This window comes from Perna viridis, chromosome 1 (assembly GCF_037379345.1).
Source record: "Perna viridis isolate PV_CMFRI_1.1 ecotype Kerala chromosome 1, ASM3737934v1, whole genome shotgun sequence".
In the NCBI taxonomy this organism is placed as follows: domain Eukaryota; kingdom Metazoa; phylum Mollusca; class Bivalvia; order Mytilida; family Mytilidae; genus Perna; species Perna viridis.
Genome location: NC_142445.1, coordinates 64,565,754 through 64,583,782, shown reverse-complemented (window position 1 = coordinate 64,583,782; position 18,029 = coordinate 64,565,754). Strand labels below are relative to the sequence as shown.

Genomic DNA, 18,029 nt, shown 5'->3' with positions numbered 1-18,029 from the left:
ACAGTCTCGTTCTAAGTAAAAACTATCGTAGGGAAAAAGAGGAGTACTGGATACGCATACTAGGTACTGCAATACCTTACGAATGCAATGACAACATCAAAAGTATAGGAAACCTTTCAAGCCAATATTACAATAACATAAATGTGATGAATTTATTTGACAAAAATCCAAGACGGGAAAGGAGTCAAGGCCATCGCCACTATACGTCACCTAAGTTACATGATGTCTCCCTAGATGGTCTCCTTCCTTTCATACAAATACCTCTTGGACTTCATCACATTTGAACGAAACTTTATTCTATACCTCTCACTCTACTACACTCCCTTTACAAAACAAGTCTTGACACTCCTGTTTTGACCCCACCTCATCATTATACAGACTTGTTGCCATCATTTTGGATATTGGTTTCCACAGACTCTTTAAACCAGTTTGTGTGAAAAGTTAAGATGAAGAAAAACGATCATTTCTTCCACTACCGTTTGTCAACAAAGGTATAGATGCAATTAATTTGGCTAACATACTTCATCACAAAAACGTGACTAACAAAATTCCCCATATTTCAAAGACATATCCATACCAATTATTTCATATTCCTATACCTCACCCATCGCATCCAAAATTTTCAATTATAAAAGGCTATTGCAGAACCTTGAAATTGAGGACTTCAAGGCTAAATCACCTGACTGTTCTTGCAAAACCTCTCCATTCAAATATGGTCCTTCTGGTCACGTCGTTACGGGAGATTTAACCATTATCGAAAACGAATCTCTGCGTAATATCCTTTCTAAAGGTCCCAAGTACCGTGAACCACGCTCCATAAATAGGAATTATAACTTTAAAGTTCTTATGGATGCCGTCGAGGAATATGCAAGAAAACGTATAAAGCGAGAACAAGAAGACATTGATTCTATGTCAGAGTGGTTAAAGGCCGTGAGGTCTTTAATTTTGAAACAAATGAAAGTTTTAAGTAGGTCAATGAGTGCCAAGGCCCCGATGTAGCAAAAACATTGTCTACTATACATGACAAATATGTTGTCGTACCAGCAGACAAAGCCTAAAACAACATTGTTTTTGTCTGCAAAACGTTTTATATCCAATGTTTATTATCAGAGGTAGACGTAGCAAATAATAGCAGTGATAAGACCTACACTGCTACCACTCTCGTCAAAGAAGAGATTGTGAAAAACAATAAATCTGTGCTATCCTCTTTTGGTCTCTCTACAAAGGACGATGATTGTGATTTACTTCTATGTACTGGATTCCTAAACTTCACAAGAATCCATACAAACAACGTTTCATAGCTGGATCTGCAAAATGTACCACCAAACCTCTTTCAAACCTTTTAACTACTATACTCACCACTGTCAAAGAGGGTCTACATTCCTACCACAACACTTGTTACTCCCGTAGTGGTATTAATTCGATGTGAATCCTGAATCGAAGATCTTTTGGAGACAATCAGTTCAAGACTATTATCTGAATATAATAGCATTAAAACCTATGATTTTTCAACACTGTAAACCTCTATTCCCCATACTCAGTGAAAATCTTGACTTAATAACATTATGCGTCGTTGTTTTTCAAAAAAAAGATGGTACACCTAGATACAAATGTATAGTTCTTGGTAGAGATTCCTCATACTTTGTAAGAAATAAATTCAAATCATCTTCCAAATATACAGAGGAAGGTGTTTACAAAATGCTGGAATTTTTAATCGACAATATATTTGTACAGTGTGGTGGACGCGTTTTTCAACAAACGGTCGGCATTCCAGTGGGAACAAATTGTGCTCCTTTACTTGCTGACCTATTCCTTCACTCTTATGAGGCTGACTTTATAGCTGATCTGATCAGAGAGAAAGAATTTCGTTTGGCTAGATCCTTCAATCTCAGTTTCCGCTATATAGATGACGTATTATTTTTAAACAATCCTAATTTCGGGGATTTAATACATCACATCTACCCAAAAGAACTTGAGATAAAGAATATTACAGACACTGTAAAGTCAGCCTCATATCTTGACCTACACTTAGAAATCGATGGTAAAGGAAAACTATTGACCAAACTTTACGACAAACGTGATGACTTTTCATTCAGAATGTCAACTTTCCTTTCATCTGTGGCAACATCCCTTCGGCTCCTGCGTACGGAGTGTTCATATCACAACTCATACGTTATGCCAGAGCTTGCCGAAACTACGCAGACTTTTTGTATCTCACTGGAACTCTAACAAATAGGCTTCTGGAACAGGGTTATGTTGCTACAAGATTGAAGTCATCACTACAGAAGTTTTATGGTCGTTATCATGAACTCGTGGATCGTTATGGTGTATCCATCAGCACCATGAAAACTGATTTATTCAACGGGTCATAGTTTTCCTTCCCTCGTTTGTCTACCCCGGACTTGATTTTTTATGAGCAACTCGGCGGGTGGTTCTAGAAAAGCAAAGGACGCTTTCCCTACCGGTGCACCTGGTCCATGCTCCTCGTTTTGAGTGGAGTCCCTGGTCCATGCTCCTCGTTTTGAGTGGAGTCCGAGTTGCTCATTTGCTTTTGTTACTTTGTATGTATGATTTTAGTTACTTTATGTTCTTTGTTGTGTATGTCTGTTTTTCATGTCTGGTCTTTGTCCCTGGATTACATTCTTTTGATTACCGCTATAACCTTGGTTCCCTTGATTACTCTTTAATAAAAATCACTTTAACATTAAAATATAGACAATAAACAAAATAGTATATTTACGCCAAAATGAGACTTAGTATATTCTGTTAAATAAAAGCCTCTTCAAGATGTGAATCGGAAGTTTATCCGTATACACTATTTTCCAACAAAGGAATAGTTGCTTTTAACATTAGCAATATCCTTCAACATAAAAAGGTAGTTTCCCTTCCAAAATTCCACCGTATTTCAAAAATCGATCTGTTCGTATTGTCTCCTACAGCTATACTTAGATAATCAGTAGTAGAAATTTTAACCATACAAAGATATTGCAGAATATAAACATTGAGGAATACTCCGACTAGAGGCTGTGCTTCTTCTCTCTTTTATTACAGTCATTATGGTCATGTCATAACTGGTGATTTGAATATCATTGACAGTGAACTCCTAGGTAAGGTAGTTTCTCATGGTCAAACATTCAGAGAACAACAGGTTCTCATTTGGAATCATAGTTTCAAAACCATAATGGATTTCAGATTGGATATATAACATCCGACGGTTGGTACGGTATCGTATTGACAGTCTCAAAAAGTGTGTCAATAAACAACTCAAGTCTGTATTTAAGGATCATGAGGCACTTGAATGCTTCTCCTTACCAATTGACAAATATGTTTCAAAGTTTCAAACAACATTATACTTGTTTGTAAAGCCCATTACCTCAATTGTCCTATCAGGGAATTGGGCATTTCTATTTACACCCCGAGTAATTCCACATACAAACGTAATTCTTTTGACAAAGATGAAATCCTAAATAACAGTGAGTCCTTCATTCCTTTTCTCAAATCGGAAACACAATGTGAAGACTTGCTTTACTTTTATTGGATTTCCAAACTTCATAAGAATCGATACAAAGAAAAGTATATAGAGGAATCTTCATCTTGCTCCACAAAGGAGATGTTGATTTATATTTTAAAGATAAAGTCCGCAGTGAAAATGGACAGCAAAGCTAGTAATGACATTATCATATGTGGTTACTTAAAAAATCCCAAGATTTATTTGATTTTATTTAAGTTTCTGTAATTTTTTGGATTTTAGTTCTCTTCAAATATTTTACTTCTCAACCTTTTACACTTCGTAGCCACATTGTAAATTGAAATCACATTTAAAAAAGGCTTATACGTTAATATTTTGCTGATTCGAGAATTTATGTTGTTCTTGTTTACAAACGCACATATTTTTTTCTAAAACATATCAGAGAAGTAAAGATTTCTGTACAGAAAAGCAGGTTTGCAGCATTCTTGATTTTACATTGATAACATATTTGTCACAGTTGGATGAGCTATGTTTTAACAACAAGTTAGCATTCCAATGGGCACTAATTGAGCTTCTTTCCTAACTTTTCAAATGCCATTTCGTCACCACAGGTATGTTCACGCCGATATATTTGATAAGTGTTCGGTAATTATTTATTCAAACTCTCGAACGCGGCCATCTTAAGAGCATACAAAATAGGATATCTTTTTTTCTGCTTTTGGCGTCTCTTTAAAGAAAGGGATAAAATGAGAGACATTGTATTGCCACTAATTTAATGCGGCAATGTATTTTTATAGACAAGTCTTTAGAAAGACTAGTCAAATATATTATTTAGAAGGTTTAGGATACTCTTCAGATGTTCCTTCCTTTGAATTAGATTTAATTTCTGGAGTTCACATATTCTGTCTGAATGTATTAAGCAGGACAAGTGGGCATTGTCAAATGATGAGTTTAAATACATCGATATTTTTTTCCAAACCAAAATGAATAAAGGTATTTCATCGTGCAGTAATATCTACTGTAATACAATAGAAAGTTGTCATTACAATCTGGTGATATATTCTAAACTACGGCTGCAGAATATCATATTATATGAACATTATAAAACAAATATCTGTCCTGATAAACTTGATCTTTTCAAACTATATTTCTAACTCGAACAATGTTTGCTTAAAATATTACCGCAGACATTAAATCTAATTCAGAGGAAGAAACATCGTTTAGCCAGATCCTTTGATCTTAGTTTCCGCTATATAGATGACGTATTTTCGTTTAACAATTCTAGTTTTGGGGATTTACTACATCGCATCTACCCCAAAGAACTTGAGATAATGGATACTACAGACACTGTAAAGTCAGCCTTATACCTTGTCCTACATTTAGAGACCGATTGTAAAGAAGAACAATTAATCTATCTTGCGCCAGTTAGCACCCACTTTCTGTGTGAAATGTCTTGTCAATTTGGACCCTTGTTTTCAAAATAAATTTTGTGAAGACCTTTAATAAAAAAAATGTCAACCACTCTGCAAAAAATGTTTTATAAAAAAATGTTTTAAAATAAAAAAAATCAGCATTTGTCGTTCATATGTAGAAATAAAGTCTCTTTATTGTTATGTGATATTGTTTCCGAACTTAAATTTTGTTTTTGAAAATACTATCTATTATTTTCATTTTTTTTGTTTTATTTTGCTTTTATATTGAGTTGCTAAGTGTTTCATTTTATTCTTTTGTTAATGTTTTTTCAGCTTGCGACATTTCAGAAGGGAGAACCTGTTGGAGATAAACTTCTGGTTTGAGTTAATAAATAAAAATAAAAGGTGTTTTTTGTAGCAGGTTTTATTTAGCAAACAATTTACAGCGACGTCGACAATTCAGTGCCTGTAGACTACTTAGTTTTACTTTAGAGTAAAATAAGTAAATGATAAAAAAGACATCTTAGATCCTTGATTGAGGTTCTTTGGTTATGGTTTATATTTCAAAAACATTCTCTGCAACTGCATGGACCCAAGGACCAATACTTAGTAAAATAAAAATAAAACCAAAATAGAAATTAACTTTCACAAAAAAGAAAGGATTTTGCCATATGTCATCAAATCCAGCACCAAGCAATTTGTAGTCTTTCCGCACTAATGTAAGTAAATCACTGACTCACTGTTAAAACATTAAAACGTGAAACTAATCATTATTTCCTGGTACAATGACTTGGTTTTGATTAAAGTGCAAGTTTCAAAAATGTATAAGCGAGACTCAATTTGTATGCCCCATCAACTTTGTTGGGGCCATAGGTTTCCTGTATGTTCGTTCCTCATACCCCAAGCTACCTTTGATTATGAATTTAAAGTCGGTATAATAAAAAAAAGACTCTTTAAGGAGGTGGACGTCAAGGGAGAATTGTCAACTTTCCTTTCATCTGTGGCAACATCCCTTCAGCATCTGCGTATGGAGTGTTCATATCACAACTCATACGTTATGCCAGAGCTTGCCGAAACTACGCAGACTTTTTGTATCGCACTAGAACTCTAACAAATAGGCTTCTGGAACACGGTTATGTTGCTACAAGTTTGGGGTCATCGTTACAGGAGTTCTGTGGTCGTCATCATGAACTCGTGGATCGTTATGGTGTATCCATCTGCATCATGAAAACTGATTTATTCAACGGGTCATAGTTTTCCTTCCCTCGTTTGTCTACCCCGGACTTTTTACGAGCAACTCGGCGGGTGTTTCTGGAAAAGCATTGGACGCTTAGCCTACCGGTGCGCCTGGTCCATGCTCCCCGTTTTGAGTGGAGTCCGAGTTGCTCATTTGCTTTTGTTACTTTGTATGTATGATTTTAGTTACTGTATGTTCTTTGTTGTGTATGTCTGTTTTCCATGTCGGGTCTTTGTCCATGGATTACATTCTTTTGATCACCGCTATAAGACTGGTTCCCTTGATTACTCTTACATCTCCAAATTATCCATTATACAACTTCTAAAAATGATGGGGCATTTAACTTTCTCACTGTGGCCCTTATGTAAGTTTTAAAGATGATTAATATCTTTAGTTATAGCATCCACAGATAAATTAAATATAAAATAATGATTTGCAATTACTAAACATCATTTTGAAACTTCTAAAACAAAGAAATTAAAATAACAGGTTTATGACAATTTAATTAACATTTTGTTACTCATTTATCAAGAGTCAATTTGGTAGGACGCTTAATGTTTCCATTATACACCATCCACACATCAGTACCACCCGTTGTTTTTTCGGTCTTTTGTTTTTTCCTTCTTAAAAAATTAAAATATTTGATTTAGACATTTTATTAACTTTAAATGATCATTTAATGAAGAGCCATTCAATGTAAACAATGACGAACGTTCATGGTTTCTTCACCAATGTATTATTTTATATTGTGTCGGTACAGCTGTTTCCTCTATATTTTGCCTAAAGAGGCCTTTTGTTGGGATATTTTACCATATGGTTGTAACATTTCAGTCACTCTTCTGTTAAATGCAACTTATAAATTTTCTTTGGTTATTTTATGTTTATTTACCTTTTTCTCTTGTTTCAGTATTTGTATCATTATTTCCGATCGCTTATCCATTGAATCTTGATGTTTGGTTATAGTTGAAACTTCTCTTGTTTTAACTTGTTTTTTATTGCATAGATCATCAATGTCTTTCTTTGAAGCGTTTCAATCTTACCTCAGCTTGTACTTTCTAACTTTACAAACAAGGACGGAGATGAAAATACCGCATAATAGTAAAATACCGCAGGATGTTCCAACTATTAATTCAAGGTTAAATGAAGAATTGGTGAGTGCGTCTGTAAGTAAAGAAATAGGCTGAGGAAAACAATGCAATTAAATCAATATAACATTACATTTACTGTGCATACAACAAATGATGCTAGTATCAATGGATAATCGGTTTAATTACACGTGATGTTTCGAGTATCGTAGAAACACACCTTCGAGCTATTTATATGGGTAACACTCACAATTAAGTGAACTAATGTCATTGATCACTGAGTATTACCTTTTTCTATGTTGATCTAATATATAATAGAAATAAAATCAGAGAACAACATATATCAAATGTATTTAAAGAACTGAATGTTTCATTTTTGATTTTTCATCGACGCTTATAACCGTTGCACATTTTGATACGGTCAACGCTTTAACACACCCAAGAAACATCCAAATGAAACATTTAATTCTAAAGTAAAATATCTACGCCTTGTTGAATTATTCTAGAAAAAAATATTGCTGTTATAACACATGATACTGGAAATAAGATACCTGTTGAAGACAGTATTTATAACTTTGATATATTGGTAAAACAAATCGAAATAACTCCAGATTATTCTAAGTGTACTTTACAAATAAATCAAGTCATGGTTACATTTGTTATCGTAATTATTTCTAGACTTACGAAAATAAAATAACAGATTTTTTTCGGTGGTTCCTTTATATATCTTCAATGATAAATATTTTACAGAAAAATGAAATACTAATTGCGTTCAACAATCAGATGCATACCCAAATTAAAGTCTTACCGGTAATAGTTTCTGGAGTTTCGGTTGTTGTTACAGGACACGTCGACTAGAATTATAAAATGAATACATCATGACCAAGTGTCCATATAATAAACGTCTGTACGTGATGATGTCAGTGGTTGTGTGCTTGAACGTTTTAGGTAGGCATACATTTTTCGGACGCAGTCGTTATAGTTTCGCTTTTCTATCCTTCGATCCTAAAGACGCTCTTCTATGGAAACGCAAGTCACCTGATCACAATTCTGTTTCCAGTTTGGCCAAAAACTGATTACTTTTGGGGTTCCGAAAAAGGTAATTACAATTGCGTGCCATGCGTTATTTCCTGATGGAAATCATAAGTAAAAAGAACAAATTTTACAGCGTCGGCTATCTTTTTTTAAACATAGTACTTGTTTTTATATATATGTGTAGGGTAGGTGTGACGGTTTTATCTGTGTGTAGTTATAAATGAATATGTATTTTACCTTTAGATTGCATGTTATTGACTTCGGGTCGCAGCTATAACACTCTTCATCAAAAACTAAAAATGTAAAATTACTTCCAAACGTCTTATTATCGTTTGAAAACCGCAGTTCATATCCTTCTGCTACAGGCTTGTCCTTGGTGGACCGTTTCCTTCTTCTTTCTTGGAATAAAGACACGGATATTAGATAAAAATTTCTGTAGTCTGCTTTTATTGTGTCCTCTACTCCAGAGTACTCAAAGCTTTTGTTGAAAATCTAAAAAATGCAAAAATACACAATCGGTAATTTATACCAGTACATAGAAATGTATCATATATAGTTTCTATGGGAAAAGTTAACAATCATGGTGTATCATAACATACTTATAATTTACTTAATTACAAATAAACTGGAAGCGTATAAACAGTTACAGATCAAAGATAACAAATAGGTTCAGTTGTCGATTCTTATACGCAAATCTTTTGAAGTGTCACTTAACGTTGAAAGCGAATAGTTTTCAAGAAGTTACTGTTTTGAAACAAATTAATTAAAAAAACAGCTGAAGATTATACAACAATCAAACGATCAAATGTCCAGCAATATGAATGCAAGTTGAATTTAAAGAAAAAATCATAGATGTACGGGTGTTATTGAATCTTACTAAAAATAGTTGATAATGGATGGTTACCGTCTAAATTCTATGCGTGTAAAACTGACAAAATAAAAAAAAAACAGGTAAAAAATAGAACCTAACCATCAAAAAGCCTGAAAATATTCATTTTTTATTTTTTATTCTTTACATTAATAATAATGCAAATGCAGTAAATTAGAAATTGCAGACTTCATGTCTAAATTTATATTTTGAGTATAGCCACGCAATATTAGTCAGAACCTATTAAATATCAGCACTAAATGCTGACGTCTAAAAATAGGAGTCACTTAAATCCATGTATATAAATTGCATGTGTGGATATTCGTCATATCACATTCTAGATAAGCGGGTACAGATCATTCAATTTGAACGCAGTTGAATTGTATACACTTTTTATCTTTCGAACTTATCAAAATGACTAATACCTCAAAATGCTTTCTTTTACACCAGACATCTTTTGAAAAGAAGTTCCCAATCACATTGGTTCTTCTGCAGGCACGTGACCGAGTACCACACAGCCCGTCAGCAGGTAGATTAATATGAGTTGGTGTTGATGGCTTTTTTTCAGAGCAATCATCTCTAATGAAGCCATCGAAACATTCGCAAGCTCCTATAAATACATAGAATCTCTATATATACGCACAAGTAAACACATGTTTTCTAATAAGCGAGACATTTATTAAAAGATTGTTATAAAAAAAGTTGCGGTAAATATAGTTACGGTCAAAGTTTGGAAAACGTTTTCAAAATTTGCATCATCTCAGTCTGCATATTTAGTTATAAACTTATCTTATACCTTAATTTGTTTCAATCTATGATATCGTACTCTAATTTACTAAACAGTAAAGTTAAATCAAGGAAATCTAGCTTCGAAGATTGTACCAAAGTGAGAACATGGATATCTACCTGTTTCAATTAACATATAAAAATAGCCCTCTAAAACCGTTTTATATGAAAATTAAAGAAGTTATGCTATACCAAGATATTAGGATTAAAATAAGGTATCTACCAGAACGACATTCTCCATTTTTGCTGCAATTATTTTGACATAATTTGCTAGTAATGTAATCTAGAATAGATTCAGTTTTATTGTCTATTTTCGACATCGACAATGTTTCATTTCTCGAAATTTCAATGATGGTTTTAGTTTGAACAGCATTTACAGTGTCATCCAGAAATTCAGTTGTTGCAGTCATCTAAAAAAACACGCATGAAAGTAATAAGAATATAACAGGCTTTTTTTTAATTTGATGATTATTTAAAAAAAAGTATAAGTAAATATAATATCATTTGTTATTTTAGCTGACATAAGAGTCGATCATAAACAAGTATTTTTTATACTGGTCGTGTTCACTGAAACATCTACAAAGCTGCAAATGTTGCAATCCGTTGAAGAGAGAGGTAAATAATTAATAGAGCTATATGTTCTTATTGTGCTTATAAAACGCATGCAACGGTCAACGATTCAGTAAAACTGAACAAAGCTAAACAATAAAAATATAAATGTTAAGCTAGGATTTCCAGTTCGGTGCCTTCACTGGAGCAATATACGAATGATTATGACCCGGGTTTTAAAAAGGATTTATGCGAGCACCTTTTTTTTGTTTAATGAATGATACATGTATAATGAAACATGTCTAGATGTCTAGACTGAGCTCTTGTACGTTGAACTATAATATTAAATCGGTTTTGATAGGTATCCAGTATATCAAGGTTGAAAATCAATTTAAACTGATATATAAGGAATTTCAAAAGTGTTTGATTTTGAATCTCGAACTTCATACGTATTTGATTCTAATTCTTCTAACAGGTTTACTCATTAAAGCACGTTTACAGCCTACCAAATTTGCAATATTGATATGATTGGTATTTTTGATTGAAGACATGTTTTCGGATTATTCAGTGTTCGGTTTAGATAGGTAATGATGGAGTGTTTATCTTAAATCTTGTAAAGAAAGTGTTAATTTGTGAAATTTGTATTCAGAAAGATCGCTACCTTGATATCCATAATACACGATTGAATGTAGTCCTCTTCAGAAAACTCTGGTACATCATCAGATATTTCGGATGGTATTGCATGTTTTAGACGCTCACTGCATGTTTTGTTTGCCTTTTCTTCTGTCCAATTACCTCGAAAGTTTTGAACCTTATTAGAAGAAAAAAATGATTTTAGTTTGATTTGACAAAAAATCTACCTTAAAACGCTGTGCCCTACATTAAACAATACTGTTTTCTACCCACAAACCAAACGCCATCACCTGTTCAAATGGAACTTCATACTTTTACTTAAACTGACATAAGATCTTATTCTTTTAAATTAATTACTTTAGCTATTCATATACATGATACAGTGTACATTTCATTTAGTTTTATGGTCCCAATAGTACACATGGTATAACTGAGATGATGCAGAAGATTTTAACTTACTGGAGTGCTTGTTTCATTAAAAACATCGTCATCGAATTCCAAAGGCATGTGATCAATAACGTCATCATTGTCTGTAGTACTTCTTCGTACTATTTTGTGACCAACGTGTTTGCCCTTGTGATTTAGAGAGCACGTCGTAACGAAGGCGTTGTTTGGTTTATCCGGCTTCGATTCTGTCGTTGGCAGACAGAATTCCGTACTTTCAGTCAAATTACACTTGGCTGTGTAAAATCCTTCATCATCTGTATTTAGCTGGCCTTCACAAACACAGAAATGAGAGATTGATATGTTATTTGCTGGAGTGTCTTCGTCAGGTATTTCTTCGTCAATAATTGGGTCTTCTGATAGGAAAGGGGGATCCGATATGAAAAGCTGTTCATCTTCATGGATATTTGGATCTATTCTGAAAGAGATTTCAATCGTAGCTGCAATAGAAGTATTCATAATAACAGGAGTTTATCGGATGACCGGTTAAAGTGGTGAACATTATTCAACAGGAGGAGACAATGTGGTCTATTAATAACGTTTAAGTTGTAATGTCTGTGTATGCGTGTGTGTTTATTTTTATATCATACCTCCACGAATCACCAAATATCTGGTCCTCAATTATTGGACCTTCCGTACGATGGTAGAAATCATCCGAAGGATCTTTTGTTGGACTTGGAACACCACAAAGACCTTTAGCTTCATTTATATCATATATTGATGGTTTTATGGTCACACTGCTTATGAAGTCTGAATACGCCGAAAAAGATATTTCCGTTCCAGTGGGCAAAGTCACCTGAAATACACAAAATTCGTATGATGTATCGTTTATTTGATATGACCATTCTTATTTGATGTTTTAGTTTTTAAACATTTTATTAGTTGGCTAATCAAGAAATATTATGTATATACAAAAGGTGGTCCTTATGATGCCTTGCCATTTTCTTCAAGAAAAATCGCCACTTTTATGTATCTATAATTTATTTTGGTTTGTAATCTACATTCTTATTGGTTGCTTTTCTTTGCCCAAACCTAATTAGGTTGTATGTACTTAATAAAAATATGAGAATATAAGGACACAATTCGTTATCTAGCTGCTGATCTTATGGTTGATATTGATGAATACTACGCCATTTTTATCTCAATTCAATCTAAGAGGTCACAGAAAATTCGAATTTTTTAAAATTTCATCAACAATCTCAAATATTTTATATTGTTTTTAATGGAAAAATTAATTATTTATAAATGCTAAAAAAGAAAAAGGTTGTTTTAACATATTGTTATTTTGATGTCTATATGTTAGGCTTAATTCATACATTACCTTGTAATTTCCGCCGTTGTTTTCAATAGACATATCATTCTCCCCACAGGTCTGTACTTCTATATAAGGTTGTTGAAGCAGGTATTTCTCCTTTCTTGACACTTTCTTACATGTTCTGTACACGAACAGAGACTGACGGCTACGTATAGCTATACCACAATGGCATGCAGACCCTGCCCAACCAAAACCGCAATTTGTTAACAAGGTATGTACCTGAAATATCAAATTATAAATTCAAAATTTGAAAATTAATACAAAATCTTAAAGATATTTATTCGATGAAGCTAATAAAAATATTTATTTATATAAATATGAACAATAAAGAAACTTTAGTTTCGTATTTCATCTAATCGAATGTGAGTAAGAAATCGTTTACATTTTGACCATTCAAAACAAGAGGTTTAATATTCATGCATTTATATTCTCAGTATGTGCTGATTTTTCTTCCAGGAACAACAAAAATGAATACGACTACTTCTACTAGAACAACCGAAGCATATTTTTCTATATTTCATTGAAAATGTGTTGCAATAAATTCTTACCCAATAAGGCCCCCTACTATTCCTGTAAAATACATATTCTCCTACGTTCATGTAATGATAATGTCGTCCATCATAAGTGGTGATATGTGGATCATTGTAAGACTGACAAAGTCTGTTCGTTAAAGTTGCATCTTTATCTACTACTGTAATCTGAAAGTAAAATGAAAAGAGACTGCAACTTTACACTGGATTTAGCCAAATCCTATAAGTTGGGAGTTAAGCAGCTCTGTAATCCTTATATAAACTCTACCTTGTTATGATATATCAATAATGCAAACAGAAGTCGAAAACATCTCCCCTGTTTCAAAAGAATAGCAATCGGCATATAGTCAAATTGGCTTCATGAAAATAAGTCATTTAAGCAATTGTTTTATCAAGATAGTTCCTATGTATAGTTCAGACACTGCAGAAGTTGAATTAAATTTTATGATAGAATAATTAACACACTTTTAAAAGTAGATAACTCAAGGTAGCCTCTGATCATAGGTGATATCCATTCACCAAGCGGTTTCTTGGAAAAAGAGTAAGGATGAACATAGTAACAACTGACGAAAAATAGCCCATTGAAGAAACTTTTTCAAGATGAGTTAAAACGGAATTTTTGTCTATAATTTTATGTGTTTAATCTATTTTTCACGCTAAATTAGTGACTCCAATGTACTCATATTTAAGGACTAAGGATGAAATGTGTAATCAGGTAGCTGACCTAAGGTTACCAATCATTAGAATAGAAATACATGAAATATTTTTAAACATTAAGGTGTAATTAGTAATTTAGTGCCGGTATGACAATGCACATATTAAGACAATTACATGTCATTAATTTGATATTTTTACCTTAATATCAGCAATGTTTATATTCTTCCACATTACATTTACATCCGCTACCGACGTCGTTGAAAATTTGATGACTGTTGACCTGCCTTGGTGGTTATACATCCCATCACTGAATCCATAGACATTCAAATGCTTCGTCTCGTTCCAGTTCCGGTTTCCAACACGTATTCCACAGAACTCGGTTTGAAAAACAATATCCCTGTTTACGATATTATTTATGCACTTCGCTCCATCATCATTGTATTTTGGTTGGTAAATATAGAAGTTCTGGTAACAGCCTTTCACAATGTCGGAATGTGATGATATACAACCTATGGGTACTGTTGCTTGGAAAGGAATGCTAATGTGTTCGCCTTCTAAGACTGTATACTCGTATTTGTCTGGCTGAAAAAAAAAGTGGAGATGGATTAAATTTTTCATAAGGCTGAAAATTCCTAAAATAAGAAAGAGTATGGGGCCACAGACTACCAACTTTATATTTACCTCCAGTGATAAGATGTTCAAACTATCAAACAAGAATTTGTGTGTAAAACTTGTACCACGAAATAGCAAAATGGAATAGATTCGATGGATTTATAGTTATCAGATATCATGATTGTATCAATTTGTATAGGGTTTTTTTACAATGGAAATGTAGTACATGATCCAGCCAAGTGCCTTCCAAGTGAAAATGCGAATTATATTTACTCAATGCTTTTGTCTTCAAAAGTACTGGAACAGGAGGTGTGTTCTGAGTAGCGTTAAAAATACATTTTACTCTTTTTGGAAAGTAGACAATTAAAAAGGATTATAATAAATTGTTTCAAGATATATCGCAGAGATTAAATACCTTGGAAAAATAAGTAAACGATACTATTTAACAGAGTGTGGTTTATGTCAGTTGTTAAAACAAAAAGGTTATCTTCATTTTCCAAATGTTTGATGTAATCTAAACCTTTTTTCTAGAAAGAAATTGGAGAATTTTAAATCATTTGAGACACTGAGATAGTTACATCATTTATTTTGAGTAGAATTAATTTCAAATAAATGTTACAGACAGAGTCAGTAAACATCTAAAATAGTTGATTTATGAAAACAATTATTTTAGGAAAATATAAGTATAAGAAAAATAAGCAAAAACATCTTTTTATGACAACAAGGATTGAACTGAAATGATATTATTAACTAAATATCACAAGTATATAGAAAAAAATAAGGCAATGGAGAAAACCTGCAGAGAGCTGGTAAGTCAGATAATTGCTAGTAGTCCTTAGTTTGTTAATTTGTATAATTTATATCCAGTTTCTTAATTTTTGTTTTACTAAAGATTCATACCTTTTTTAACTGATTTTTAGGTGTTTTTAATCGTGCCAGATTTTAAAGAGGAACGGTTGTGATTATGCAAAAGTACTTAAACCCCGCTGCATTTTTCGCACCTGTCTCAAGACAGGAATTAATTTCTGGCCTTTGTATGTCGTGTTTCATTTTTAACCTTTAGTTTATTTTTATGTTACTTGAGTATACAGAGGCAACTCATTCGTTCTACCTGTGTATAATGATGTCTTGGGGCTAGCTGCATCATGCTCTATGGTATGAGGATTTCCTCTTCGTTCATTGAAGACCAATGGGTTGCCTTTGGCTGACATTTTCATCCCTGTTGGCTCTTTGACATATTTACCACACCTATTCTCGTTATATCCATTAATTGTACACCGATTCCTCGTGAAGATGCATTGCTGAAACATCCAGATAGAACAACCTATCTGCCATTTTGAAAATCCTATCTAGTGGTAATAAGTATTTGAAACAATGAAAATATGATCTAATACTCGAATCCTAGGTTAATGTCTTCAAACAGCAGTTTTGAAATGAACAATAGTAATCAAGGTAGCACAAGATTGTAGAATTGTGAACCAAATTGTGAGACCCCCCCAAGAAATATTAAAAAAACACAGAGGAAGCTTCCCTCACCGAATACTTTATTTACGCAACTAAGTGTTATGGTAAAACTGAGTGGCAATCTTACTGAATTGTATTTATATTGTATTTATTGAGTATGTAAGAGACTGTTTAAATGATGCATATCCTACAATATGGGTGTCGAAGATATAACATAGCATCAAGTTTAAAAAACTTGATTTTGACAGACAAGATGCTGCATTAATACTTGTTTAAATATAAAAAAAATTGTTTATGTTTACGACCAAAAAAATATTTTATGGTATTTTCGGACAATATTTTGATGTAATAGCCATCATTCAATTTTTTTTCAATGTTGTTTTAGAAAAAAAACTTAAATAAAACAAACAAGGTATGTCTTAAAACTTTTGGTAAAATGTTGTGTCTTATTTATATTAATCTACTTACGAAAAACCCTGCCTGAAAAACTGTACTTCTATGGAAAGGGCTAGGTAACGAACCTATTTCGCACCTTATGCGGACGGCACATGTTACCTTCAAAGAAATGGTATCCCGTTATGAAGTAAAAGCAGTATGATGTCGTATTTAACCATGATATAGCAACATTTGTTGTAAGTATTTTTTCACTGCTCTCTTTTTATACACAATTCCTCGGATACCCTAATTTGACTAGGATCTTGGTTCCCTTGATTACTCTTCCAAGATACTATAAGCCATAAACATTATATTTTAAGACTGAACGCGGTGCTTCTAAAACATTTTAGTAACTACCTGCTTATTTCTTAAATGAAACGCATTTTCTCGATGATTAAATTCCTAAAAGCCAACGTAAAATCAAAAATTTCCATAGTTGAAATAAGAAATTGTCTTTCAATGAGATATTCTTTTTTTTAATTGTAAATTGTTATCTCACTGATCTTGATAAGTCTGTCGTACTTGCCTCCATATTCATTTGGTAAGAATTCATCCAGTCTGAATCTTTCAATGTTGTGGCACTTATGTCACTATATGGGATGTTCTTATGAGTAATGACGGTCTGACCATTGATATACCAATGAACGTCGTAGAAGTAGGTTTCATCCGGCTTTTGAAAGTGGCAATTGAATACAGACACTAAACTTGGCATGGGATCATAATTTGGTAAATTGAAAATCTCTCCCTCTGTAAGAATTGCTTGTACAACTGGTGATATACTAGCATTCGGGAATGACGCTTGAAAGTGTACAAAAATATAACCATTAAGATGGGAATGTTTTGTTTAACTATTTAAAAGTTTAATGACAATTTTGATGTGTAAAAATTAATGTTAGCCATTATTTTGATTTTAGTGCACTCTTTGTCTTTTTTTCGGCGGTGTTTTACATATTCATAGTTTACTACACAGCTACAGAGTTTGCTACACAGCCTTGTGTTTGTTTATTTTAATATTGAAATATCTGTACTTATCTACACACTTACATGTACATCCTGGATAGTACCCAGATTCCGAAGAGAGTCCAGACGAGCAAAGAACGGGGCCACTTCCTGTGAAAAAAGGAAGTTATATATGGCAGTTGCAAATACTACTGCGTAGAAAATAACAAAAGAAAATATTACATTTCAAAAATAATATGACACAGGAAAAAAAACAAAGGTCACCTCTGATATTTCAATTACCCAGTATGCATGATTGAATTAGCTAAAAGATAAAAGAATTTAAAACAAACTAATACATATCAAACACTACAAGGAACCCACTGTAATAAACGTATTACCAAAACAGTAAGCTGCGTTTTCTGACGTGTTTTTAAGGCGATACACATGAAATCCCTCTGAGCAGCTCTGTATTTCAATAGAAATTTCCTCATTGCACGTGTTCGTTTCGGTTTGAACACATACTGTCCTTGTTGCGTTTTATTCGTCAAGTGACGGC

The 18,029-nt window shown here is 33.1% G+C and overlaps 2 protein-coding genes across 5 annotated transcripts in view; one reads left to right on the top strand and one right to left on the bottom strand.

Annotated features, from left to right (window-relative positions):
* LOC148629849 (uncharacterized) overlaps window positions 1-5,298 on the top strand; it is a 27,941-nt gene extending 22,643 nt beyond the window's left edge. The window contains exon 18 of the mRNA XM_088558438.1: window positions 3,052-5,298. Within this exon, the coding sequence (XP_088414564.1) occupies window positions 3,052-3,205 (154 nt within the window). The 3' untranslated portion in view covers window positions 3,206-5,298. The remainder of the gene's footprint in view (window positions 1-3,051) is intronic.
* Window positions 1-18,029, bottom strand: part of LOC148629848 (von Willebrand factor D and EGF domain-containing protein-like) — a 21,511-nt gene extending 3,482 nt beyond the window's left edge. Inside the window, exons 1-16 of one of the 4 annotated variants that reach the window (XM_088558409.1) lie at window positions 17,872-18,029; window positions 17,576-17,641; window positions 17,058-17,329; window positions 16,565-16,651; window positions 14,219-14,602; window positions 13,382-13,531; window positions 12,840-13,052; window positions 12,109-12,314; window positions 11,534-11,936; window positions 11,103-11,252; window positions 10,116-10,302; window positions 9,532-9,716; window positions 8,476-8,730; window positions 8,012-8,057; window positions 7,159-7,279; window positions 6,602-6,738 (exon numbers count right to left, since the gene is read on the bottom strand). In XM_088558409.1, the coding sequence (XP_088414535.1) occupies window positions 6,639-6,738; window positions 7,159-7,279; window positions 8,012-8,057; window positions 8,476-8,730; window positions 9,532-9,716; window positions 10,116-10,302; window positions 11,103-11,252; window positions 11,534-11,936; window positions 12,109-12,314; window positions 12,840-13,052; window positions 13,382-13,531; window positions 14,219-14,602; window positions 16,565-16,651; window positions 17,058-17,243 (2,673 nt within the window). In that variant the 5' untranslated portion in view covers window positions 17,244-17,329; window positions 17,576-17,641; window positions 17,872-18,029 and the 3' untranslated portion in view covers window positions 6,602-6,638. Of the gene's footprint in view, window positions 1-6,601; window positions 6,742-7,158; window positions 7,280-8,011; window positions 8,058-8,475; window positions 8,731-9,531; window positions 9,717-10,115; window positions 10,303-11,102; window positions 11,253-11,533; window positions 11,937-12,108; window positions 12,315-12,839; window positions 13,053-13,381; window positions 13,532-14,218; window positions 14,603-15,743; window positions 15,898-16,564; window positions 16,652-17,057; window positions 17,330-17,575; window positions 17,642-17,871 lie in introns of those variants that run through there. The other 3 variants (XM_088558398.1, XM_088558417.1, XM_088558425.1) reach the window with 3 other exon arrangements.